The sequence below is a fragment of the Aquarana catesbeiana genome, linkage group LG05, assembly GCF_042186555.1.
Source record: "Aquarana catesbeiana isolate 2022-GZ linkage group LG05, ASM4218655v1, whole genome shotgun sequence".
NCBI lineage: Eukaryota > Metazoa > Chordata > Amphibia > Anura > Ranidae > Aquarana > Aquarana catesbeiana.
Genome location: NC_133328.1, coordinates 185,783,424 through 185,811,395, shown reverse-complemented (window position 1 = coordinate 185,811,395; position 27,972 = coordinate 185,783,424). Strand labels below are relative to the sequence as shown.

Sequence of the window (27,972 nt, the reverse complement as noted above, 5' to 3'; positions counted from 1 at the left end):
TCCAATACAGTCCCAACAGTGAAGCATGGTGGTGGCAGCATCATGCTGTGGGGGTGTTTTTCAGCTGCAGGGACAGGACGACTGGTTGCAATCGAGGGAAAGATGAATGCGGCCAAGTACAGGGATATCCTGGACGAAAACCTTCTCCAGAGTGCTCAGGACCTCAGACTGGGCCGAAGGTTTACCTTCCAACAAGGCAATGACCCTAAGCACACAGCTAAAATAACGAAGGAGTGGCTTCACAACAACTCCATGACTGTTCTTGAATGGCCCAGCCAGAGCCCTGACTTAAACCCAATTGAGCATCTCTGGGGAGACCTAAAAATGGCTGTCCACCAACATTTACCATCCAACCTGACAGAACTGGAGAGGATCTGCAAGGAGGAATGGCAGAGGATCCCCAAATCCAGGTGTGAAAAACTTGTTGCATCTTTCACAAAAAGACTCATGGCTGTATTAGATCAAAAGGGTGCTTCTACTAAATACTGAGCAAAGGGTCTGAATACTTAGGACCATGTGATATTTCAATTTTTCTTTTTTAATAAATCTGCAAAAAATGTCAACAATTCTGTGTTTTTCTGTCAATATGGGGTGCGGTGTGTACATTAATGAGGAAAAAAAAATGAACTTAAATGATTTTAGCAAATGGCTGCAATATAACAATAAGTGATAATATATATTTATTTTTTTTATTCTTCTTTCCTCATTATTTGCTCTGGGAAGACAACTGCTTTCATTTATCTGGGAGCTACATTGTGCAGTGGTGCTGTTGAATGGTAGTGCTGAAGGTTTAATACGTTTTTTTATGTTTGTAACTTTTATGTGAAAAACTTCTAATAAAAAAAGAATTTTCAAAAAAAAAAAAAAGTTGCACTTCAGGTAGGAGGCAATGAATGCATTTCTAACAAACAAAATTCATTGTTGTGGATGAATGGGTAACTCATATTATTTCAAAGTAAGTTGGCCATAGATAGTTTGAATCTCGGCCGGTTCAGCAGGGACCAGCCATGATTGGATCCATCTATGGGCAGGCTGATTATACCCAAGTTAATTAATCGACTGCCAGATATTGTATTCCATCAGCCACTGCACCCACAGCTGTTTGAATACCCTAGAAGTAACTGCATTTTATTAACTGCAGTCAGTGTTCGGACAAGAATTTTTTGTATAGCGTCTTTGATTTTCAGATTGAAGTTTGTTGAGCTGGGTCATACTGACAGGGCTACCCATGGTTTGAATTTCCGCCGACATTCAAGATGTTTATAGACAGCATAAGTCAGTTCAACTCTTTGTCTGCTATTACCTTGGTTTTAGTAGCTGAATAGGAAAGATTTGCCTAAAATTTGCAAATTACAGTATGACTTGAATTTGATCATATGGAAGGAAGCCTGTGCAGATCAGGGTGTGGTCCACTTTGGGATTTGCTACAGGAATGCTGTCAAGGAATAAAATAAAGAAGTATGTAGAAATAATTTACAATTTATACAGAATACTTGATGGTGCATTCAGTTCTATGCTTTGTGTAGCTCTCGAAGGTTGCGGCTTTCATAGCAAGGCTACATGACTCATAGTTTATCTCACAACTTCACATAAAATAGAATACAATTTACCCAGAGCAGCAATTACCCAAACAGAATATTTAATCTTGAAGGCTGTAAATATACTAGACAATAATAGAATTTTGACAGATCTGCAGTAGGATATACAGTAATTACTTTTAATCTAAAAGCACAAAGTGTAAATGTTTACAACCCTGCAGACTACAAACTGCCATGTTACGTAAACCGCATTAAAAAGAAAAACCAATTATCTAAACAGTATTTGAAATATACTCTGTCATGCTTTAAGACTTAATAAAATTGGTCTAGAGTTTGAATTTACACATAAAGATGGTACAATCTAATCCATGCCATGTGATGATTGTATGTTGAATTAAATTTCCCTTTCCAGATGAAGGATCTCTAGGAAAGTAACACTCCAGTGAGAAAATCAGGGGCAGACCATAAATGTGTTGATTATTAGCAAATGAACTGGGAATAAAATATCACTTCAGGTCTATTGTCAGAATGTGCCCTCTTGTAGTTAAATCCTAGGCAGCAATATTACTTTCACACATAAGGACCAACATTTAAAAATAATGTTCTGACAATTATTACTAGCAAACAAACACTGTAAAAGGAATCAAAGTACAGGCCTATAACTTTTAAAGTGTATGTTAGGGCCAACAAAAAAATAAGCAGTACATGCACATTTCCCACGTTTTATCCATTAAAGGACCCTGCAAGTAAGAGAAAATACCTGTCCAAGTCCTGTTGAACGCAGACAACACACAGCATTTTTGTAGAGTGAGTGGTGTCAGCCCTGCCCTGTTGACTTTTGTCAAATCCCCTTTGGCACGGATGCCTCCCCTTTTTTGCCATGCCCACGTGACACGCTGTATCAGCTGGGAGCATTTCAATTCACCTCACTTGGTGTTTGTCTTTCTGGCAACACCTCCATATGCAAGCATTCACCAGTTGATTTTGGTTCCCTATTTCCTTGTGAACCAACAAGGTAAATCACCATAGGTTTCACCTATACTGTTAGCACTTTGTTCTTCATTTTCTTTGGTTCCTTCACTATCTCACCCAGGATATAATTTTCTTCTTTCTTTTTTACACCTTTCTTTCTCCTTCCTATTTGATGGTTTTTGAGTATCTGTTTTTTCATCTATGCTCAGTTCTTCCCTTCATCTGACCTGGTGTATGGGCTTTTCACACTCTTCATCAAAAATATTATACATTCAATATATATTACTGATCTCAATTCACAGAAGTTTTGGCTCACCGTCACCCACATTTGCACATTTACCTTGGTGAATCTACAGTGAACCCTGCTTGTCCACGTGTCTCTACCTCAGATCCCATGCCAGACCTTTTTTTTTTTTTTTTTTTTTTTTTTCAAATAACATTTTTTATTATCAATCTCATTTGCAGTACATTATGTAAAAGAAAAAGATAAATGTAAAGGCAGTACATGAATGTAAGTTATTATATATATTGCTGATGCTAAACATCTATTCACGAGTGTTAAGACATTGCTAAATGCCAACGATGATCTAGCATCTGTCTTTTAGTAAATCTATGCCAGACCTTTTTAACGGCTCTGATCCTCTGTTCACATCTATGCAGTTGACGTATCTATAAGGATGTCCATCCTGTCCCTTACACATTATTTATTCCCATTATTCAGTTACAATATTATACCATATGGTTATGTTTCTTTATAGATCACCATTGCATTCGCCCCTGAAGAGTTGGTATACCCCAACGAAACGCGTCAGGCTTACATAGATGCATGATGTCCAATATTTATATGCGGTTTTCAGCATGCCCTGCGTGTATGCAATTCTGTGTATGCATATTTGTGTTATTCAGTATGTTATACATGATCTCACATGGTATAATAAAATGTTCTTTGCCAAGACTGCTTTTTGGTATACATCTCTCATTCAAAAAACTCCCCCTTTTTTTGTTGGTACCCATAAAAGCAACACTTTAATATCACACATGTTTACTTTATATAGTGATTGGCCTCATTTAACCAGTTGCCGACTGCCGCACGGCGATGTACGTCGGCAGAATGGCACGGGCAGGCAAAAGGAATTATAGGTACGTCCTTGCCTGCCCGCGGGTGGGGGGTCCGATCGGACACCCCCCCCCCGTGCCTGCGGCGGTCGGCAAATCCTCCCCGGCGATCGGTGGTGAGGGGGAGGCCATCCATTCGTGGCCCCCCCCCTCGCGATCGCTCCTGGCCAACGGGATCATTTTCCTGCCTCTGTATTGTACACAGAGGCAGAGGAAATGATGTCATCTCTCCTCGGCTTGGCATTTTCCGTTCCGGCGCAGAGGAGAGAAGACTGGATTGTGAGTTACACAAACACACACATACAGTAGAACACGCCAGGCATACATTACACCCCCAATCACCACCACCCCCCCATACCCCCCCACACTGACACCAAGCAGTTTTTTTTTTTTTTCTGATTACTTCATGGTGTCAGTTTGTGACAGTTAGTGTGGTGGGACAGTTACTGTTAGCCCCCTTTAGGTCTAGCATACCCCCCTAACCCCCCCCCCAATAAAGTTTTAACCCCTTGATCACCCCCCGTCGCCAGTGTCGCTAAGCGATCATTTTTCTGATCGCTGTATTAGTGTCGCTGGTGACGCTAGTTAGGGAGGTAAATATTTAGGTTCGCCGTCACTGATCACCGTATAACTGTTACGGGTGACGCTGGTTAGTTCGTTTATTTTTTATAGTGTCAGGGCACCCGCCGTTTATTACCGCCCAGCGGTGATATGCGTCGCCCCAGGCAGCGTCAGATTAGCGCCAGTACCGCTAAAACCCAGGCACGCACCGTACACCTCCCTTAGTGGTGTAGTTTCTGAACGGATCAATATCTCATCCGATCAGATCTATACTAGCATCCCCAGCAGTTTAGGGTTCCCAAAAACGCAGTGTTAGCGGGATCTGCCCAGATACCTGCTAGCACCTGCGTTTTGCCCCTCCGCCCGGCCCAACCCAGCCCACCCAAGTGCAGTATCGATCGATCACTGTTGCTTACAAAACTCTAAACGCATAACTGCAGCGTTCGCAGAGTCAGGCCTGATCCCTGCGATCGCTAACAGTTTTTTTGGTAGCGTTTTGGTGAACTGGCAAGCACCAGCGGCCTAGTACACCCCGGTCGTAGTCAAACCAGCACTGCAGTAACACTTGGTGACGTGACGAGTCCCATAAGTGCAGTTCAAGCTGGGGAGGTGGCAAGCACAAGTAGTGCCCCGCTGCCACCAAGAAGAAGACAAACACAGGCCCGTCGTGCCCATAATGCCTTTCCTGCTGCATTCGCCAATCCTAATTGGGAACCCACCACTTCTGCAGCACCCATACTTCCCCCATTCACATCCCCAACCAAATGCAGTCGGCTGCATGAGAGGCATTTTCTTTATGTCCTCCCGAGTACCCCTACCCAACGAACCCCCCAAAAAAGATGTTGTGTCTGCAGCAAGCGCTGATATAGGCGTGACACCCGCTATTATTGTCCCTCCTGTCCTGACAATCCTGGTCTTTGCATAGGTGAATGTTTTGAACGCTACCATACACTAGTTGAGTATTAGCGTAGGGTACAGCATTGCACAGACTAGGCACGCTTTCACAGGGTCTCCCAAGATGCCATCGCATTTTGAGAGACCCGAACCTGGAACCGGTTACAGTTATAAAAGTTAGTTACAAAAAAAAGTGTAAAAAAAAAAAAAAAATTATATAAAATAAAAAAAAAAATAGTTGTCGTTTTATTGTTCCCTCTCTCTTTATTCTCTCTCTATTGTTCTGCTCTTTTTTACTGTATTCTATTCTGCAATGTTTTATTGTTATTATGTTTTATCATGTTTGCTTTTCAGGTATGCAGTTTTTTATACTTTACCGTTTACTGTGTTTTATTGTTAACCATTTTTATGTCTTCAGGTACGCCATCGCCATTCACGACTTTGAGTGGTTATACCAGAATGATGCCTGCAGGTTTAGGTATCATCTTGGTATCAGTCTTTTCAGCCAGCGGTCGGCTTTCATGTAAAAGCAATCCTAGTGGCTAATTAGCCTCTAGACTGCTTTTACAAGCAGTGGGAAGGAATGCCCCCCCCCCCACCGTCTTCCGTGTTTTTCTCTGGCTCTCCTGTGTCAACAGGGAACCTGAGAATGCAGCCGGTGATTCAGCCAGCTGACCATAGAGCTGATCAGAGACCAGAGTGGCTCCAAACATCTCTATGGCCTAAGAAACCGGAAGCTACGAGCATTTCATGACTTAGATTTTGCCGGATGTAAACAGCGCCATTGGGAAATTATGAAAGCATTTTATCACACCGATCTTGGTGTGGTCAGATGCTTTGAGGGCAGAGGAGAGATCTAAGGTCTAATAGACCCCAATTTTTTCAAAAAAGAGTACCTGTCACTACCTATTGCTATCATAGGGGATATTTACATTCCCTGAGATAACAATAAAAATGATTAAAAAAAAAAAAAAATGAAAGGAACAGTTTAAAAATAAGATAAAAAAGCAAAAAAATAATAAAGAAAAAAAAAGCACCCCTGTCCCCCCCCTGCTGTCGCGCTAAGGCGAACGCAAACGTTGGTTTGGCGTCAAATGTAAACAGCAATTGCACCATGCATGTGAGGTATCACCACGAAGGTCAGATCGAGGGCAGTAATTTTAGCAGTAGACCTCCTCCTGTAAATCTAAAGTGGTAACCTGTAAAGGCTTTTAAAAATGTATGTATTTTGTTTCCACTGCACGTTTGTGCGCAATTTTAAAGCATGTCATGTTTGGTATCCATGTACTCGGCCTAAGATCATCTTTTTTATTTCATCAAACATTTGGGCAATATAGTGTGTTTTAGTGCATTAAAATTTTTAAAAGTGTGTTTTTTCCCCAAAAAATGCATTTGAAAAATCGCTGCGCAAATACTGTGTGAAAAAAAAAATGAAACACCCACCATTTTAATCTATAGGGCATTTGCTTTAAAAAAATATATAATGTTTGGGGGTTCAAGGTAATTTTCTTGCAAAAAAAAATAATGTTTTCATGTAAACAAAAAGTGTCAGAAAGGGCTTTGTCTTCAAGTGGTTAGAAGAGTGGATGATGTGTGACATAAGCGGCTAAATGTTGTGCATAAAATGCCGGGACAGTTCAAATGACCCCATTTTGGAAAGTAGACACTCCAAGCTATTTGCTGAGAGGCATGTCAAGTCCATGGAATATTTTATATTGTGACACAAGTTGCGGGAAAGAATTTTTTTTTTTTGCACAAAGTTGTCACTAAATGATATATTGCTCAAACATGCCATGGGAATATGTGAAATTACACCCCAAAATACATTCTGTTGCTTCTCCTGAGTACGGGGATACCACATGTGTGAGACTTTTTGGGAGCCTAGCCGCGTACGGGACCCCGAAAACCAAGCACCGCCTTCAGGCTTTCTAAGGGCGTAAATTGGCACCACCCACCCCCCCCCCCCCCCAAATGACCCTATTTTGGAAAGTAGACACCCCAAGCTATTTGCTGAGAGGTATAGTGAGTATTTTGCAAACCTCACTTTTTGTCACAAAGTTTTGAAATTTGAAAAAAGAAAAAAAAAAAGTTTTTTTCTTGTCTTTCTTCATTTTCAAAAACAAATGAGAGCTGCAAAATACTCACCATGCCTCTCAGCAAATAGCTTGGGGTGTCTACTTTCCAAAATGGGGTCATTTGAGGGGGGTTTGTGCCACCTGGGCATTCCATGGCCTCCGAAACTGTGATAGGCAGTGAAGAGTGAAATCAAAAATTTACACCCTTAGAAATCCTGAAGGCAGAGATTGGTTTTCGGGGCCCCGTACGTGGCTAGGCTCCGAAAAAGTCCCACACATGTGGTATCCCCATACTCAGGAGAAGCAGCTAAATGTATCTTGGGGTGCAATTCCACATATGCCCATGGCCTGTGTGAGCAATATATCATTTAGTGACAACTTTGTGCAAAAAAAAAAAAATTGTCACTTTCCCGCAACTTGTGTCAAAATATAAAATATTCCATGGACTCAACATGCCTCAAAGCAAATAGCTTGGGGTGTCTACTTTCCAATATGGGGTCATTTGGGGGGGGGGGGGGGGGTTGTGCCATCTGGGCATTTTATGGCCTTCAAAACTGTGATAGGTAGCGAGGAGTGAAATCAAAAATTTACGCCCTTAGAAATCCTGAAGGCGGTGATTGGTTTTCGGGGCCCCGTACGCAGCTACGCTCCCAAAAAGTTCCACACATGTGGTATCCCCGTACTCAGGAGAAGCAGCTGAATGTATTTTGGGGTGCAATTCCACATATGCCCATGGCCTGTGTGAGCAATATATCATTTAGTGACAACTTTTTGTATTTTTTTTTGTCATTATTCAATCACTTGGGACAAAAAAAATTAATATTCAGTGAGCTCTCAGCAATTTCCTTGGGGTGTCTACTTTCCAAAATGGGGGGGTTTTGTACTGCCCTGCCATTTTAGCACCTCAAGAAATGACATAGGCAGTCATAAACTAAAAGCTGTGTAAATTCCAGAAAATGTACCCTTAGCTTGTAGACGCTATACCTTTTGCGCAAACCAATAAATATACACTTATTGACATTTTTTTTACCAAAGACATGTGGCCGAATACATTTTGGCCTAAATGTATGACTAAAATTGAGTTTATTGGATTTTTTTTTATAACAAAAAGTAGAAAATATCATTTTTTTTCAAAATTGTCTGTCTTTTTCTGTTTATAGCGCAAAAAATAAAAACGGCAGAGGTGATCAAATACCATCAAAAGAAAGCTCTATTTGTGGGAAGAAAAGGACGCAAATTTCGTTTGGGTACAGCATTGCATGACCGCGCAATTAGCAGTTAAAGCGACGCAGTGCCAAATTTTAAAAAGGGCTCTGGTCAGGAAGGGGGTAAATCCTTCCAGGGCTGAAGTGGTTAAAGTCCCGCTGACCACTTTCCCTTCTCTTTGTCAAATCCCCTAAACCCTTCCCTTATTCTGTTCTCCATAATATGATACTAGCCATTAAAGAGGAGCTACAGGCTCCTTCAGGAAAAATTTAAAGTCAGCAGCTACAAATATGGTAGCTGCTGACTTGTAATATTAGGACACTTGCCTGTCCATGAATCCAGCAGCGTCTTCACCCCAGCTGATTTTTCAATCAGCTCTGGGGTGCTGCAGCCATTTCTTGTAAGTGAAACCGGCAGTGAAGCTTGCACTTTGTAAATGGCCTGGCGGTGGAGAAAGGTGGATGGGGGGCGAACTTCCGAGTGACTTGGCCATGGCGAGATTAGCATATAGTAGGAGCGGGTACCTGTCAAAACCAGGTACCCGCTCCCCCCCCTTTTGGGTGAAGCTCCACTTTAGGTAGTCCAAGAAAAGATCTAGGGCTAATTAAACTATTTGACATAACAGAGGAAGTATGCATATGACACAAGAAAGCCTTGAATTTCTGACAGGTATTTTTTTTGCACTTGTCAAACTGACATAACAAAAACATTCAATAGCATATTGCACACATCACCAAATAGCAAATAAGAGAAGTTCATTGTTAGGGTTTACATACTCTTTAAGACTGGTTGATTACATTAAATATGTGGGCTGACACAGAATTAATGTGTTCCTAAACCCAGGAACCTGCATTCACTATATCTGGTTTCCCACAGTACACAGAACATGGAAATGCAAGTGTTTTAGTACATATAAACTGCTAAATACCTTTTCTCATCAGCAGTTAGAGTAGTCTTATGACTTTTGTCAGTGTCTGCTTAAAGCTTGTAGGAGGAGTTTTCATTCTCCCCCAATTGCCCTATGAGACTGCAGGACCCCTGACCCTCTGTCTGGACAGTGCTGATTGGCCCTGTGCTGATTATATGCACTCCCAAAAAAAAAAAACCTCTCTAGCAATACACAACAAACTGAGCATGTGCAGCGTCTCCCCTAGCCTCTGTCTTATCAGGAGATACAGTGGGGCAAAAAAAAGTATTTAGTCAGCCACCAATTGTGCAAGTTCTCCCACTTAAAAAGATGAGAGAGGCCTGTAATTGTCATCATAGGTATACCTCAACTATGAGAGACAAATGTGGAAACAAATCCAGACAATCGCATTGTCTGATTTTTGAAAGAATTTATTTGCAAATTATGGTGGAAAATAAGTATTTGGTCACCTACAAACAAGCAAGATTTCTGGCTCTCACAGACCTGTATCTTCTTTTTTAAGAGGCTCCTCTGTCCTCCACTCATTACCTGTATTAATGGCACCTGTTTGAACTTGTTATCAGTATAAAAGATACCTGTCCACAACCTCAAACAGTCACACTCCAAACTCCACTATGGTGAAGACCAAAGAGCTGTCGAAGGACACCAGAAACAAAATAGGCCTGCACCAGGCTGGGAAGACTGAATCTGCAATAGGCAAGCGGCTTGGTGTGAAGAAATCAACTGTGGGAGCAATAATTAGAAAATGGAAGACATACAAGACCACTGATAATCTCCCTTGATCTGGGGCTCCACACAAGATCTCACCCCGTGGGGTCAAAATGATCACAAGAACGGTGAGCAAAAATCCCAGAACCACACGGGGGACCTAGTGAATGACCTGCAGAGAGCTGGGACCAACGTAACAAAGGCTACCATCAGTAACACACTACCCTGCCAGGGACTCAGATCCTGCAGTGCCAGACGTGTTCCCCTGCTTAAGCCAGTACATGTCCGGGCCCGTCTGAGGTTTGCTAGAGAGCATTTGGATGATCCAGAAGAGGATTGGGAGAATGTCATGTGGTCAGATGAAACCAAAGTAGAACTGTTTGGTAGAAACACAACTCGTCGTGTTTGAAGGAGAGAGAATGCTGAGTTGCAACCTCTTAAATTTCATTTACCACTTCAGCACCGGAAGGATTTACCCCCTAATGACCAGGCCATTTTTTGTGATATGGTACTGCATCACTTTAACAATTGCGCGGTCGTGCAACGTTGTACTCAAACAAAATTGATGTCCTTTTTTCCCACAAATAGAGATTTCTTTTGCTGGTATTTGATCACCTCTGCTGTTTTTATTTTTTGTGCTATAAACAAAAAAAGACAATTTTGAAAAAAAAAACGATATTTTTTACTTTCTGCTATAATATATATCCAAAAAAATATATAAAAAAACTAAATTAATTTATCAGTTTAAGCCAATATGTATTCTGCTACATATTTTTGGTAAAAAACTGCTGCGCAAATACTGTGTGACATAAAAATTTGCAAAAGCCACCATTTTATTCTCTAGGGCCGCTGCTAAAAAATAGGCTCCATCTGACAGGAACAGGCCGGCTGCATCCGACAGGCACAGGCCGGCTGCATCCGACAGGCACAGGCCGGCTGCATCCGACAGGCTCAGGCCGGCTGCATCCGACAGGCACAGGCCGGCTGCATCCGACAGGCTCAGGCCGGCTGCATCCGACAGGCACTGGCGAGGCTGCATCCGACAGGCACTGGCGAGGCTGCATCCGACAGGCACTGGCGAGGCTGCATTTGATGGACACTGGTGAAGCTGCATTGATCTCCTGTATCAGGTCTGTAGTCTCTGACCATCTCCTGTATCATGTCTGCTATAGGTGCACCGAATGGAAATTTTGCTACTATTATCAGTGTGTTTAAGTAAGAGATTGCAGACATGATGCAAGAGATGATCAGAAACTGAGTACATGATACAAGAGATGGTTAGAGATTGATGACATGATACAAGAGATGGTTAGAGACGACAGACTGCATTTTTCTTGACCTTTCTTGCACTAAAGGTGACAATAATGGCCAACAATAAATTCATTTTAATTTCAATTGATAATATTAATTAAAAAGTCAAATATAATACAATTATATATAAAAATATAAATATTTTTAAAAGCTGTCATTTTCGGTCAAAGTGCATCCTGCATTTTCGGTACCAAAATTTCCATTCGGTGAACTATCTTGACACTGATCTGGGTTATTTTTACCAAAGAAATGTATCAGTATAAATTGTAAATTAAACAATGCGGGTTTTGTATCACTTTAAACCTTATGATGCCATGAGTCCTTGAGGTACCAATAAACATGACAAGTCTTCCAATCTATCCTATTTTGATAGGATAGATCATGCAACAATAATCATTTACATGGATTGTAATGTTTATTCTTCAGTTAACTAATTTTTTTCTACCTGGAAACACATATAAATAGGAATGTTTTAACAATACCAGTATATGGAAGCTCACAGTACTGTGTGCAATAAATACTGGGTTAAAGTCGCCCATGTATGTCTGACCATTTCATGTCTATGGCTAAACAATACAAGAGACAGGTCTTACCTTTGGGTCCAAGTGTCCGGACTTAAACCACGTTCAATGGCTGCATTTTCTGCAGGCAGTCCAAAGGCATCCCAGCCCATTGGGTTAATGACCTGAACAATACAAAAAATGTATAAGACACTTGCTCACCATATTATTTACATGCAAAAAGAGGACACATTGCATCGAGAACATACAACACTTCTCCACAAAAACCTTTCTACTGGACTGTCTATGTCCTGTGGCTGGCCGCATGCTATCACAATCTCTGTCACAGGATTTTAATACGCTCATCCATGTTGAGCAACATTTCAGCAAGTAATCAAATGGTTTTCTTCACTCTGTTGAGGTGTGAACATTTTATAGACACTGAAAGATAGTAAACTTTCTAAAATGTGATTTCAAAAGACAAACAGATCCTGCAATCCCAAGGTTGCTCATCGGGACTATTGATGTAACTATTAAAGGTATATGGGGTAATTTAAAGCTGAAATCAAGAATATATATATATATATATATATATATATATATAGCCGGAAGATGAAGGTAGACAGGCCCTATTGAAATTTATGGGTCTTTACTGTGCAGGGGCAGATAGGAGAGAGGGAAGTAATCCTGCCAGTCAACGACTCTTCCAGTGCTATTTTGCCTGTAGTGAACTTACTGCAGCTTTGTCATTTTAGTTAGTTTTTGTTTTGGGAGTATGTAAAGCATTGCACCAGCGATCAGCAGATGGCTGATGAGATTGATTGTCCCCTGCAGACCTGTCAGTGTATGTTAGCTTGTACCTTGTACAAGCAAGCAGATACTCACTGACTGGAAGAATGAATGAACTACCACAGCGCTCAACAGCGCCATGGTAGTTCATTGAAAACTACAAATCAACAGCCGCAAAGTCTGTCGGGACTTGTAGTTTCCCATTCATGGAGGACTGTGATTGAGTGATGTGGGCACCTGGAGAAGATGCCTGCCTGCTGTCACTGGGGAGGAAGGGTGAATGGCTGCACCTGCTGGAACATGTTACATGTTCCACGCTAAATATGGGTGAACATATTCCAAAAGGTGAACTTATCCTTTAAGCCTAGTACACATGATCAGAAGACTGTTACCGATTTTGAAGCGATTGTACGATAATCTGAACGTTAGTACACAGCTTTGGAGAGCCGATCATGACAGTTCATCCAAAATTATCTGAAGGGACAAACACGAAAACTTTTCTCATATGATACCAGAACCTACATTTTTCGTGTAATCAGTACAGTATTCGCCTTGAAAAAAATCGGAAGAGCTAGACCACGCATGCTCAGAAACAAAAGAATACATTACAATACATTATATCACTTTCAAAATTGTACTCCAACGAGAATTTTCGTAAGTTTAGTAAACTCCTCATTTTCAATATAAGACTAGCATGCAAAAAACCCCAGACGATCATTCGTCCAATATTCTCATCGTGTGCGAGGCTTTACTCTGTGCAGAGACCTAGCATAGACTGAGGAGAAAGGTATTGACATTGTCACAGCTGATAACCCTTCGCCCCTGCCAAAGTGAGGAGAAGGGATCTAAGAGGGCACCTTACATCTACCTACAGCTAAAGAGAATGATATGGGACAACTTCCTGGATCCCTTTAAGTTACAGCAAGCAGAGTGGAAACCTCCGCAGTTCTTACGATGACATCACGGGGCAAAGAAGATTACAGCACTTCTAGAGAAATAAAAACTACAAAGGAAGGTGGACCAAAAAAAAATACAGAGAATTTTAAATACTTTCCCAAAGTAAACAATGGCTAACACATGTAACAAACCTATATCCACCAACTGACTGCTGGACCACAGCAAAACACAAGCATCAGAATCTGGTGCCAGCAAGAGGCTTAGTTTATTCCTACACCCATTATGATTTCCATGAAACAGAACTTCACAAACATAATTTCAACTGAATAAATTAGTACATTTACAAAGTCTACTGCCTTTGCTGTTGTCATGGCAATAAGCTCTAAAGAATTATTTTTTAAAAAGTGTGAACTCTTCCATTTCATACATAAAGAACAGTATTATGCTTTAACAAAACGCTACTAGGCTGTAAGGATCTTTCTTGTCTGAGACAGGTCTTGCTGGTTTCTAGCATCCGTTTTGTCACCCGTTTGAAAAGGGCAGGTGATGTCATGACTTTTACACAAACACGGACGCCAGCTGGGCTTCCGTGCACATACAAAACAACCAATATTCTAAACTAAACTAAATTAGAGACCATGGACAGTCTACACTGCTCTTCAAGATCAATATTTGCTTCCATTTGATACACAGAAAACCGGCCCTAATATCTTTAAGTCTTAAATATTTAATGAAAGATGCAATTCTCTATTAAATCATTAATTTGATTTATTATAGACTAATATTATGCAGTGCAAAGAGCTTAAACTATAGTGAACAGTGTTTTAACTACCTGGCCTATATAGATAGGGCAGACAGTGTGCGTTCGGGTACCCGCATCCACACAGATATCAAATTGGCAGAAGCAGCTGTGTCCATGCTGCCGCTGCGCCCCAACTGACATGGAATTGCCTGCATGTGGATGCATGAAACACCTGTGCGGTTGGCGCATGCGCGGAGGGTCTGAGGATGGCAGTGTTGGACCGGAGCTCCGCACAGAGCCGGCCATACAGCAGAAATAAAAGACAGGTAATGGCTTTCAGGAGTTCCTAAAATAACGGGAACAGATTGAGGAGACCCTAGGGCACCTTTTTATATTGATAAGATAAGAAGAAAAAGCCCTGCATCTTATCTTAGAGTTTTGAAAAGCGAGTCATTCTCCACAAATGGCGAGTACCTCAGATAACAGTTCAGTCAGGAGCTGAGGTATCCACAGCAGGCAGGCAAATTGTTAACCCTGCGACTCTCTCATATGTTCCACAATTATCAGGATTAGTTCCTTCTCTTAACATGTTATCTCCTGAAACTGCAGTAACTTTGATAGAACGTTCTGTGGGACTTATGGAAATGCATTCGCTGGATGCTAACCCTATTTACCCTGACTCTATAACTGTACAAACAGTGCAGACTCCTGAGGTAACTTTTAATGTGACTTAATTATTTGCTAAAATCTCTGAATTGCTAGACAAAGGACTAACCCAAAACACTGACAGAATTACAGGGAAATAAGGGCAGATTTCCAGTCCCTGGGAAAAAGAATTGAACATATAGAACACAAGCTAGATGTCACTATCTCCAAGACAACTCAGAATACTGACCATTTGCAGTTTATGCAAGAACAGTTTGACACTGCTCAGACTGGGATCGACGACCTTGAGAACCGATCGAGGAGGGATAATTTTCGGATCAGAAGACTACCAGAATCAGTTTCTGATGTACAAACGGCAGTTCAAGATATTATCAAATCCTTGATCCCTTCAGTTCCAGCTCATAAATTAGAACTGGATAGGGTACACAGGTCCCTTGGCCCTCTGAGGAAGGATGGATCCCCAAGAGACATTGTAGTAAAACCACATTATTATTCTATCAAAGAAGAAGTGATGAAGAGATCTCGTCAAACAGGAACAGATTCAGTATCAAGGGTCAGACATCCAAATATTTGCCGATATTTCCCCCTACACCATACAAAAGAGACGCTCATTGAAACCCCTCTTGGCAGCACTCACCAAGAAAGACATAAAATATCGTTGGGCCTTTCCGTTTGCCCTGAAATTTACTTACAAAGGCAAACAACATGCATTTCATAGCTTTCCAGAGGGTGAATGTCTGCTGTTGGACCTGAAGCTCATTACACATGAATCTGACATGGAAACAGCACCCACACAACAGGGTTCAGCTAAACGTCAATCCCCTACAAGCCCACCTCCTTCATGTTGGAATAAAGCTAAATACAGGAAAGTCAAGGATATCCTCCCACCCTGATGAGGAGTCTCATAACTCTTCTGTGTGAAAATTTCTAATTTCTTTTTTTATTCTTTTCTTGCCATGTTCCTCAGACGAAAAAGGAGGAAAAATGTTTTTTTTTTTTTTTTTGTTTGTTCATAAATATCGAACCTAGACTGACTTGGTTCTTGCTAAAAAAGACTATTACAGGAATATAGTTCAGTGGTTTCTGCATAGTTTATCTGAGTCAAAGACTTTACCACTTACACTGAAATCTAGTCAGTTTGGACTCTAGTTTTTGTTTTTTTTTTCCTTTTCAATTTTTCCCCTAGCTAGATAGTTTGGATTGCTATCTCAAAAGAGGGTTCCTGTTAGCAGGTCCTGTACTTTGAATATTTTATAATTTTTTCATATGCTGTCACTGGCCGGTGCTGATGCATTGTGCCTGCGCCTACTACTCAAACCAGTTATTTGCTGTTTTGTGTGGTAGGTTTCTAGCCCTTTTTATGGGCTGTTTAAATATTTTTGTTCTGAATGAGGGGAGGGAGTCTTATTCCTCTCCACATTCCGGGCCTAGTTATGGCCTTTCGGTGCTTTATATAGCCATGATGTTTCTTTATGCCTATTCTTTTTTTTTTTTCTTTTCTTCTAACCTCTTTTCTCTTCTAGCCTGTCTGCCGATGGGATTTTCTTATAAGGTGTATTTAGAAGTGTTAATCCCAATAATAGTAAACAATTTTTTCTTCTCTGCTTTTTCTACCACATGGAATGAGGTAGATGACTGTGGATTGGTCAGCGTTATTTTCTTTTTGATCCATGGCTGGTAATAATGCTACTTCTTCCCCCCTACGTATTATCTCCCATAATACTCAGGGGTTGAATTCCCCAGTCAAGAGACGAAAGGTCTTTCAAGTCTACCGTGCTCGTCACATTGATGTAGTTCTCCTACAGGAGACTCATTTTCCACTGTGGTACACCCCCTCATTTTTACATGCACACTTCCCAGTATTTTATTTGGATAATGCTGAAAACAAAACGAAGGGAGTATCGATTATATTTTCTAAACAATGTAAATTTAATTTTAAAATGGAACACAAGGACACGGAAGGGAGGTTTTTATTGGTTAAAGGTACGATTGATGATAAGTTATATACTTTCATTTCTTACTTTGCTCCTTATAAAGGACAAACACAGTTCTTCAGACAATTGTTTAAGACCCTTGGCCCACTTATGGAAGGTGTAATAATTATGGGAGGTGATTCTAATACAGCCTTTGATACTGGTCTGGATAAATCTAATCCACTTAAAGCACAATCAGTTAGACCCAGCAGAGCTAGTGTACAAATAGCGCGAATGATTTTTCAATCAGGTTTAACTGACATTTGGAGGGAACTAAATCCAAACATACAAGATTTTACTCACTACTCAAACCCACACCAGTCTTATTCGCGTATAGATCACATCCTTGTCTCTATACATCATATTCCATTGGCCATTACATCCTCTATCTTAGACATAGCTTGGTCAGACCATTCCATGGTTCTGTTAACAGTAGGAAGAGATAATTATGGACAACAGGGTTCTCATTGGACTCTTAATCAATCTATGTTGCAGGACCCCATTATAGTGTCTGAAATACAGGAGGCTCTGCAGGAATACTTTTGCTTTAATGATGTGGGTGATGTTTCTGCAGAAACTCTATGGGCGGCTCACAAGGTGACCATTAGAGGTAAACTAATACAAATTTCAGCGAGACGAAAGAGAGAGAGAATGTCAGAAATAGAGAGATTGGAGAGCGATTTTATTAATGTAAGTAAACATCATAAAAGAGATCCCTCCAATGTTCCTATTTCCAAGCTAGATGCGGCTTGGACGGCCCTGAATTTGGCTCTCACAACAAAGGAGGATAAATCTATCAGATGGTCTGGGGCCAAGTTTTACCAGACCAAAGACAAAATAGGAACCATGCTAGCACATAAATTGTCGCCTAGGCTTCATTCACACTCTCTTCCTAAAATTAAACAGGCGGATGGTACCTTTACCCTAAATTCACAGCGCATAATGAAGGGATTCCAGGACTTTTATGCTGAGTTATATAAGGCAGAGATAAATTCTAACTCCACTAAAATAGACGATTTCCTAGACAACTTACATCTTCCAACACTAACAACTACTCATAAAGCAGAAATGGATGCTCCCATATCCATTGAGGAGGTGTCAGAAGTTATAAAAGCCTTAAAGGGTGCGCCAGGGCCTGATGGCTTCTCTACCCCTTATTATAAAACTTTTTCTGATCTTCTAACCCCCTACCTTACTAGATTCTTCAACTCCATGACTAAGGGCACTGGGATAGGTAATCAACTCAATATGGCATATATTTCTGTAATCCCAAAACCAGATAGACACCAACCAAATAGACAATTATAGACCTATCTCTCTAATTATTAATGATCTTAAAATATTGACCAAAATATTAGCTTACTGATTGGCTTCATTTATAGGACTATATATTGATAAAGATCAGGTGGGGTTCATCCCTGGTAAACAGGGTCCTGATCAAGTGCGAAGGACGGTTGATCTTATATCAATAATGCAATCAGAATGGGAGGGAGGTCAAAAACAAGAAGGAATGCTACTATCGCTGGACCTCCAGAAGGCATTCGATTCAGTTTCACGGTCATATCTTTTTGCAGTCCCTAGAAGATGGGGATTTGGACCAAATATTTTAGGAATCTTGGAAGCCTTATATTCAACACCAGTAGCCAGAGTCAGACTTCAGGGAATTTTCTCTGACCCAATTAGGATTGGCAGGAGCACATGTCAGGGCTGCCCCCTCTCACCCCTGATATTCGCTATAATGATTGAAACCTTGTCAATAGCCATTCGTATTAATCCAAATATCAGGGGGATTCAGTGTGGCCAAAACAATCATAAATGCGCCCTGTTCACTGATGATCTTCTGCTATTTTTATCCTCCCCAATTTCCTCTTTACACGAGATATGTTCATTGAATGAATTTGCATCAATTTCAGGACTAAGAGTGAATATGTCTAAATCTTAGGCTCTTAATGTATCCCTCCCAAGCTCTATGGTCTCCCAATTACAGGAAACATATGAATTTAGCTGGAGTAATTCATCAATTAAATATTTGGGAATTAATATAACTCCCAAGATTGAGAATCTGTATCAAGCATATTACCCCCCAATGTATCGAAAACTTGAGGCTGATCTCAAGACTTGGGAGTCACACAATATTGCCTGGATTGGTAGAATTAATTCGGTCAAGATGACCTTATTGCCTAGACTTTTGTATTTGTTTCGATCCCTTCCTATCCCGATTTAGAAGGGACCATCTAAAAACATTTCAAGGTAAACTTAATAAATTTATTTGGAACAAGAAAGATTCACGTCTATCAAACCGTAACTTATTTAATCTCCCTAAGCAAGGTGGATTGGGTTTTCCAAACCTCCTATGGTACTATCAAACAGCCCAATTAGCACAATTGTCCGTTATATATCTTAAAACTGAGCGACCAGATTGGATACTAATAGAAAGCCAAGCAGCTCCTACATTCTCCATGGAATATTTACTATGGTGTCCTCCCAGGAACAGGCCTCCAATACTGTCACCAACCCTTTCACAATTCCTTACTTTGTGGGATTCCCTTAGGAAGCTTCCTTCCCTGGTTTCGGAAATACAACCATTAGCTCATCTGTTCCAAAATCCTCTATTCCAACATGGCATGGATGTTGAGGCCTTCAAGTGGTGGAGGGACAAGGGGGTGTACCGCATTGGTGAATTTTTTCTTGCACAGGCCCACTACCCCTTAAACATTTTATAGATGAACTAGATCTTCCCTCTACAGAAAAGTCTAGATTTTACCAGATCTCAAGCTTTGTTCACTCTTTATGGAAAACTAAACCTAATCCTCTAAGATTTACGGCATATGAAGGTTGGTGTGCACAAGCCATGGAGCGGAAGAGAGGGATTTCTGTGATCTATGCTTCACTTGCTTCCAATTCCGTAAAATTACCATACATGTTGTCCTGGGAGAAAGACCTTCAGACTGAATGGGATCTGGAAGACTGGTATGAGAACTATTCTCAAAGGTTTATATAATACTTCACTCATCGAAGCTAATGTTAAAATATTCACAAGATGATACTTGGTTCCCACAAGATTGGCAGCATTGTTCCCTTCCACTTCACCCTTATGCTTTAGAAGCTGTCAGGGAATAGGTTCTATGATTCACATATGGTGGGAATGTCCCAGAATCCGAGGATTTTGGAAAAGGTTTTCCACATCATACGAAAGGTTACAGGTTGTGCTATCTCTCAAACACCAGCGATTGCCTTGCTGAATGGTTTCTTGCCGCATGTCTCTAAAATCACCCATAAATTGATTCTGTTTATATTGACAGGAGCCAAATTGACTATTGCCAAAGCATGGAAGAAGTCTTCGGTATCTCTATTGTCCATGAAAAGAAAGATTTCATGGATAATGGAACAAGAAAAAATGGTTAGTTCCTTATTGGACAAGACCACACAATTTGAAGCCACTTGGGAACCCTGGGCTCGGTTTATGGGAATTTCTCTGATACCGGACATAGGTAGCAACACCAATCGCTGATTTTTGAGTTTCACATCGGACAGACAGGCATTCTATACTCTTTTTCTGTACTATTCCTTTATCTTCTTTCTTCTCCCCTAGTCTTTTTCCTTTAAATATCTTCTTCTTCTGTTTTAGGAACAGTATAATTTTTCCTTAAAGTTACACAGAAATTCTCAGGTTTATATACTAATTTTTCATACTAGGGTCAGAATGTCTATTTTTGATCTATTATAATGGGAACATTATATTGTACCCCTGATAAATTCCGTAATAATCTTTGAGCTGGATATAACGGATTGTTAATAATATCTCCTCTCAAATAAAAGTTTATAAGAGAAAAAATGAATAATGAGAGGGAGAATCCTCACCCCTTCTTGGACACAGTGTGATCCCCTTTGGGGTGTCAAAGGGGGAGTGAGGCTTCAACATATCTTACAATAAGCAGGTGTACAATTTGAAATTGAATGGATATAGTCAAAGTTAAGAGTTTACATTATATTACTTATACTTTATTTCTTTATATTGTTAGTGCTGTTCACCACAGTAATAAGACAACCAATAGACTGTGATCACATATTTTGAATTCGCTGTGAATTATATTGTACTGATTTTTTGTTATGCTGATTATACTGTACTATTTTTTCAATGATTATACTGATTATTTTTTCAATAATAAAAAACTTGAATGAGAAACACCTGTGCATCCCTATGGGGCAAACACGGCCTTGGAAAAAAATGTATAAATGCACATTTTTTATGCAGGTAAAAAAATTTGATTATTTTGTTTCTAAGGAGACTGCAGAGCATTGCACCCACAATCAGTAGATCGCAGGTGCAATCTCAGACTTCTGCAGACTCTCAGGATAGTTGTCTGCTTGTAGCTCTTACAGTTAGACAGTTACATTAGAGCAGGAAGAATCATATAACTACAAGCTGCTAGCCGTAATGGCTGAGGGTACTTGTCGACATTCATTAACCGGAAACTGTGAATGAATGACATGGCAGTGTGGGCAGAGCCCTGTACGACCATGTTATTTTGAAACTGCGAAAGTGGGGGGGGGGGATCCTCGGCCCGCTGTCACAGGGAAGGAGGATCAGGGGGGGCGGGGGTAAGGCTGCAGATGCTCGAAGGTCTTATTGGCATACTTATTCTTAGTTCCAGACTCCAAACCAGATATGGCTGAAAAAGTTGTCTTTACCCGGTTCCTGACCGACTCACGTCTTTTTACAGGGACAGCATGACAGCCCTGCGTGAAACCCTGTACGGGTATGGGGTCCCCTTTAAGAGCCGCCAGAGGGCGCGTGTGCCCGCTGCACAGCGCGGGACCCAATGCGCGTGGCCGGTGGTCAAGATCGCGTGCACGAGAGCCAGCACGGGGATGTGTGTGTGTGTAAACACACACATCCCTGTGCTGTCAGGGCAGAGGAGACATGTCATTTGTTCCTACTAAGTAGGAACAATGATATGTCTCCTCCCCTACTCAGTCCTATCCCCATACAGTTAGAACACACTGAGGGAACACACATTTAACCCCTTGATCGCCCCCTAACCTCTTCCCTGCCAGTGACATTTATACAGTAATCAGTGCATATTTATAGCACTGATCGCTGAATAAATGTCAATGGTCCCAAAAATGTGTCAAAAGTGTCCGATCTGTCAGTCGCAATGTCGCAGTACTGCCAAAAATCGCAGATCACCACCATTACTAGTAAAAAAAAAAAAAAAATAATGAAAATGCCATAAATCTTTCACATAGCTTGTAGATGCTATAACTTTTGCGCAAACCAATCAAGATACGCTTATTGCGGGGTTTTTTTTACCAAAAATGTGTAGAAGAATACATATTGGCCTAAACTGATGAAGAATTTTTTTTTTTTAAATTTGGGGATATTTATTATAGCAAAAAGTAAAAAATATTGTTTTTTTTTTTCAAAATTGCTGCTCTTTTTTTGTTTATAGCGCAAAAATAAAAACCGCAGAGGTGATCAAATACCACCAAAAGAAAGCTCTATTTGTGAGAAAAAAAGGGATGCAAATTTCATTTGGGTACAGCATCGCATGACCGCGCAATTGTCAGTTAAAGCGACGCAGTGCCAAATTGTAAAAAGTGCTCTGGTCAGGAAGGAGGTAAAATCTTCCGGGGCTGAAGTGGTTAAAGAATAACTGTATACTTTTGTATAATTATTCTGTAATGTGTATGTCTGAGCAATATGAAAAAAAATAATAATAATTTCAACATATTCCTAAACAGCCAAAAAAGGATATAACTTCACCTTGTGCACACCAAATGACTTTACAAACCCAGGTATAACGGTAGCAGTGACATCATCACTGTTGCACATAGCTGGTACAGACAGCAGAGCTGACGGAGGGGCCTAACAGGCCCTCCCAATACTAGTTGCTGCAAGTACAGAATAAAGAGAGGGAGCTGCAGTGACCAGTCTTTAATACAGGATTACTGCACAGATCTGGAATACACAAAGCGCACAAAGTTCTAGGCAAGAATACATATGCCTCTAGTGTTTAGACAAAATGTGCTTATCCATGACTTCAGCATTCAAAATGAAGCAAGTACAGAAAAATACTTGCTGATCCTGACACAAATCCAATGAGCTCCTAACTGCCTGTGGTGAGACGATATTTGGCTGCCTTGAAATCTCAAGCAGTGTTGCCAGCCCTGCCCAGTTCTCCTCTGCTAGACTACAGAACACCTCTCCCTATCTCCATAACATATGGTGTATACATGCACCAGCCACCTTTTCAGCTGCATCTTGCTAGTACCAGGTTGGACCCCCTTTTGCCTTCAGAACTGCTTTAATTCTTCATGGAATAGATTCAACAAGGTGTTCCTCAGAATTTTGGTCCATACTGACGTGATAGCATTACGCAGTTGCTGCATATTTGTTGGCTGCACATCCATGATGCGAATCTCCCTTTCCACCACATCCCAAAGGTGCTCTATTTGATTGAGATCTGGTGGCTGTGGAGGCCATTGGAGTACAGTGAACTCATTGTCATGTTCAAGAAACCAGTTTGAGATGATTTGAGCTTTGTGACATGGTGCATTATCCTGCTGGAAGTAGCCATCAGAAGATGGGTACACTGTATTCATAAAGGGATGGACATGGTCAGAAACAATACTCAGGTAGGCCATGGTGTTTAAACAATGCTCAATTGGTACAAAGGGGCCCAAAGCGTGCCAAGAAAATATCCCCTACACCATTATACCACCAGTCTGAACCATTGATACAGGGCAAGATGGATCCATGCCTTTGCGTTGTTTACGCCAAATTCTGACCCTACCATCCGAATGTCGCAGCTGAAATCGAGACTCATTAGACCAGGCAACGTTTTTCCAATGTTCTATTGTCCAATTTGGTTAGCCTGTGCGAATTGTAGCCTCAGTTTCCAGTTCTTAGCTGAAAGGCGTGTCACCCGGAGTGGTCTGCTGATGCTGTAGCCCATCTGCTTCAAGGTGTACAGATGGTATTCTGCATACCTTGGTTGTAACGTGAGGTTATTTGAATTACGGTTGCCTTTCTATCATCTTGAACCAGTCTGCCCATTCTCCTCTGACATCAACAAGGCATTTTTGTCCACACAACTGCAGCTCACTGGATATTTTCTTTTTTTCGGACCATTCTCTGTAAACCCCAGAGATGGTTGTATGTGAAAATCCCAGTAGATCAGCAGTTTTTGAAATACTTAGACCAGCCGTCTGGCACCGACAACCATGCCACATTTAGAGTCACTTAAATCCCCTTTCTTACCCATGCTGATGCTCAATTTGAACTTGACAGCAAGTTGTCTTCACCATGTCTAGATGCCTAAATGCATTGAGTTGCTGCCATGTGATTGGCTGCTTAGCAATTTGTGTTGCCAGAGGTGTACCTAATCAAGTGGCCAGTGAGTGTATATAGAGATTGAACAGCAGGAACTGAATATTAATATATATATATATGTACTGTGTGTGTATATATATATATATATATATACACACACACACACACACACACACACATATACACACACACACACACAAACGCAAAATAGAAACCTTGTATACAAATCTTGTATAAGCAAATCTTAACTTACATTCAATGTGCAACCTCCTGCAAAACAGATTCCATGCTGAGGGTGATTTCCAGAGATACAAATATAAAATAAATCTATTGCAGCAGCCAGCTTGATAGCTCTAACAAAGATAACAAAACTGCCACAATCAGAAAGTTTACAATGCTTCAGGCTAAATTTATCTGCAAGAGCTGACATCGTTTTATCTCATTGTATTTGAACACCATAGCTATTTTAGCTTTTATTTCATATTTTATAATCCCAAAAGTTCAAGACTGTTTGAAAGCATTACCAGCAACCATTTAAGGACTATTAATTCCTGGCCTATTAGTTTTATGCTATAACAAATGAATTGCAAATCCTTCACCTTGCTGACCATGCCAGCAAAGATTATGTAATGAAGCAATTTCTTAGTTTTTTGCTGGCTCTTCGAAAAAAATAACAAAATTAAGCTATTTCTGTTTTGTTAAATCCCTCTTCACCAAATCAGCTTAAAGGTCACAGTACGGTCTCTGAGCTCTTTAATCCCCATCAAATATGACTGAAATTTAGTTTAAAATTGGACAACATATGAAAAACATATTGATAAGTTCACACAGTTTTATGTCAAAGAAAAATTAATGAGCTTCCATCCTCAGCAGAGTATGAAAACATCTTGAAAGAACGCATACTATGAGGGTATGAACAGATATTGGCAGATCCTATACCCCAAGTTATGGCACATGCATTCTAGTTTTATTTTATCTTTCACAGGCTATGGCAGTGCAATCTCTGGACTCAAGTTTCCAAGTCGACCCACTAGACCTTACATTTGTAAAAAGTAGGTCTAAACCTAAAAACAAGAATGTAATATACAATGCCTGGAAAAAAAGTATTCATAGCCCTTGAAATTTTCCACATTTTGTCATGTCATGTCAACCAAAAACGTAAATGTATTTTATTGGGATTTTATGTGATAGACCAACACAAAGTGGCGCATAATTGTGAAGTGGAATGAAAATGATAAATGGTTTTCAAAATTCTTTACAAATAAAATATCTGAAAAGTGTGGCATGCATTTGTATTCAGCACCCTTTACTCTGATACCCCTAACTAAAATCTAGTGGAAGCACATGACTTCAGAAATCACCTAATTATTAAATAGAGTGCACCCGTGTGTAATTTAATCATATACAGCTGTTCTGTGAAGCCCTCAGAGGTTTGTTAGAGAACCTTCGTGAACAAACAGCATCATGAAGGCCAAGGAACACACCAGACAGGTCAGGGATAAAGTTGTAGAGAAGTTTGAGGTCAGGTTCACACTTGTACGGCACTACAGTCGTACGACTGGATCCTACTTTGCTCTGCGGCTTGAAGTCCGACATCCATCCGACTTCGGGGATCCGCCACTGATTCCAACAAAGCCAGGCACATTGTGTCTGGTATAAATCTTTAGGGGAAACGCCACGTCAAATTTAAAAAAAAAAAAAAAATAACACAGCATGAGTTTCCCCACCTTAGGTCTGGCATGGATTTAAAGGGGAACCCCCCACGCTGAAAAAACAGCATGGGGTCCCCCCCAAAATCCATACCAGACCCTTATCCAAGCACATAGCCTGGTAGGTCCCCATGTTGATAGGAACAAGGGCCTCTTCCTGAAAACCATTGCCGTTGGTTGTCGCGGTCTGGGGGCGAGGGGCTTATCGTAATCTGGAAGCCCCTTTAACAAGGGGGGCGCCCAGATCCCGGCCCCCCACCCTCTGTGAATGAGCATTGGGGACATTGTACCCCTACCCATTCACCTAAAAAAAAGTGTCAAAAATAAAACGCAGTACACAGGTTTTTAAAGTAATATTTTAAGGCAGCTCTGGCGTCTCTTCCGACTTCTGCCCTCTCCGGCTCTTCTCCCTCCTCCGCTGATGTCTTCTGCCTCTGGCGATTCTTCTCCGCTGATGTCTTCTAGCCCTCTCTGGTTCTTCTCCCTCTGTCCGCTGTCTTCTGCCTCTGCTAGGTATCCTCTCTGCGCTGTCTTCTCCCTCTGTTCTTCCGATATTGGCTCGATGCGCTCTCTCGGTGTAATGCCAGGTCCACCGTCTACTGTGACTTATAAAGACACGAGGCGGGGGTCATCCGGTGACGTCATATGGAGGCCACGCCCACTTATGACCACCCCTTGGGCAGTGAGCGTGTCGAGGCAACATTGGAAGAAGAACAGAGGAAGCAAAAGCGCAGAAAGGAGACCCGGCAGAGGCAGAAGACAGCGGACAGAATTAAAAGAACTGGAAAGGGCTAGAAGACATCAGCGGAGAAGAACCAGCAGGGGCAGAAGACATCAGTGGAGGAGATAGAGGGGAGAAGAAATCAGAAGAGATGCCTGAGCTGCCTTAATAAAATTACTTTAAAAACATGTACTGCGTTTTATTTTTGACACTTTTCTTTAGGTGAATGGGTAGGGGTACAATGTACCCCATGCTCATTCACATAGGGTGGGGGGCCAGGATATGGGGCCCCCTTGTTAAAGGGGGCTTCCAGATTCCGATAAGCCCCCTGCCCGCAGACCCTGACAACCACCGGCCAGGCATGTCGGGAAGAGGCCCTTGTCCTCATCAAAGCACCCTCATCCTGCCCCAAAGCACCCACCCCCCATGTTAAGGCATGCAGCCTGGTATGATTCAGAAAGGGGGGGGCGCTCACTCGTCCCCACCCCCTTTCCTGACCTGCCGTGCTGTGTGCTCGGATAAGGGTCTGGTATGGATTTTGGGGGGACCCCACGCCGTTGTTTTCGGTGTGAGGGTCCCCTTGAAGATCTTCAGGGCACAAGTTACATGCCAAAGTCGAATCAGTAAAGACAGTGATCTGACTTCAGTGATATTCAATGGGCTGAAGTAGGATCGAAGTCAGACCAAAGTAGTGCAGGGAGCATTTTCAAAGTCGGACCGAATTGTGTCGGACCAGTTAAGATGGCTCTCATAGGGAAACATTGATTTGCACACGTCATGTGACAAGAGCTCCCAAAGTCGGAGCGTTTGTAATACCAGTGTGAACCCAGCCTGAAGCAGGGTTAGGTTATAAAAAAATATTCCAAGCTTTAAACATCTCACAGAGCACTGTTCAATCCATCATTCGAAAATGGAAGAGTATGGCACAACTGAAAACCTACAAAGACATGGCCGTCCACCTAAACTAACAGGTTGGACAAGGAGACAAGGAGAGCATTAATTAGAGAAGCAGCCAAGAGGCCCATGGTAATTCTGGGGAGCTGTAGAGATCCACAGCTCAGGTGGGAGAATCTGTCCACAGGACAATTATTAGTCGTGAACTCCACAAAGCCATGTGGGGGACACAGCAAACATGTGGAAAAAAGTGCTCTGGTCAGATGAGACCAAAATTAAACTTTTTGGCCTAAAAGCAAAACGCTATGTGTGGCGAAAAACTAACACTGCATGTCACCCTGAGCAAACCATCCCCACCATGAAACATGGTGGTGGCAGCATCATGTTGTGGGGATGCTTTTCTTCAGCAAAGTCAGAGAAGCTGGTCAGAATTGAT

General features: G+C 41.3%; 1 protein-coding gene across 2 annotated transcripts in view; it reads right to left on the bottom strand.

Annotated features, from left to right (window-relative positions):
• Positions 1-27,972, bottom strand: part of LARS2 (leucyl-tRNA synthetase 2, mitochondrial) — a 349,131-nt gene that overhangs the window by 245,389 nt on the left and 75,770 nt on the right. For both annotated transcript variants that reach the window (XM_073630436.1, XM_073630437.1), the window contains one exon: positions 11,903-11,994. In XM_073630436.1, the coding sequence (XP_073486537.1) occupies positions 11,903-11,994 (92 nt within the window). The remainder of the gene's footprint in view (positions 1-11,902; positions 11,995-27,972) is intronic.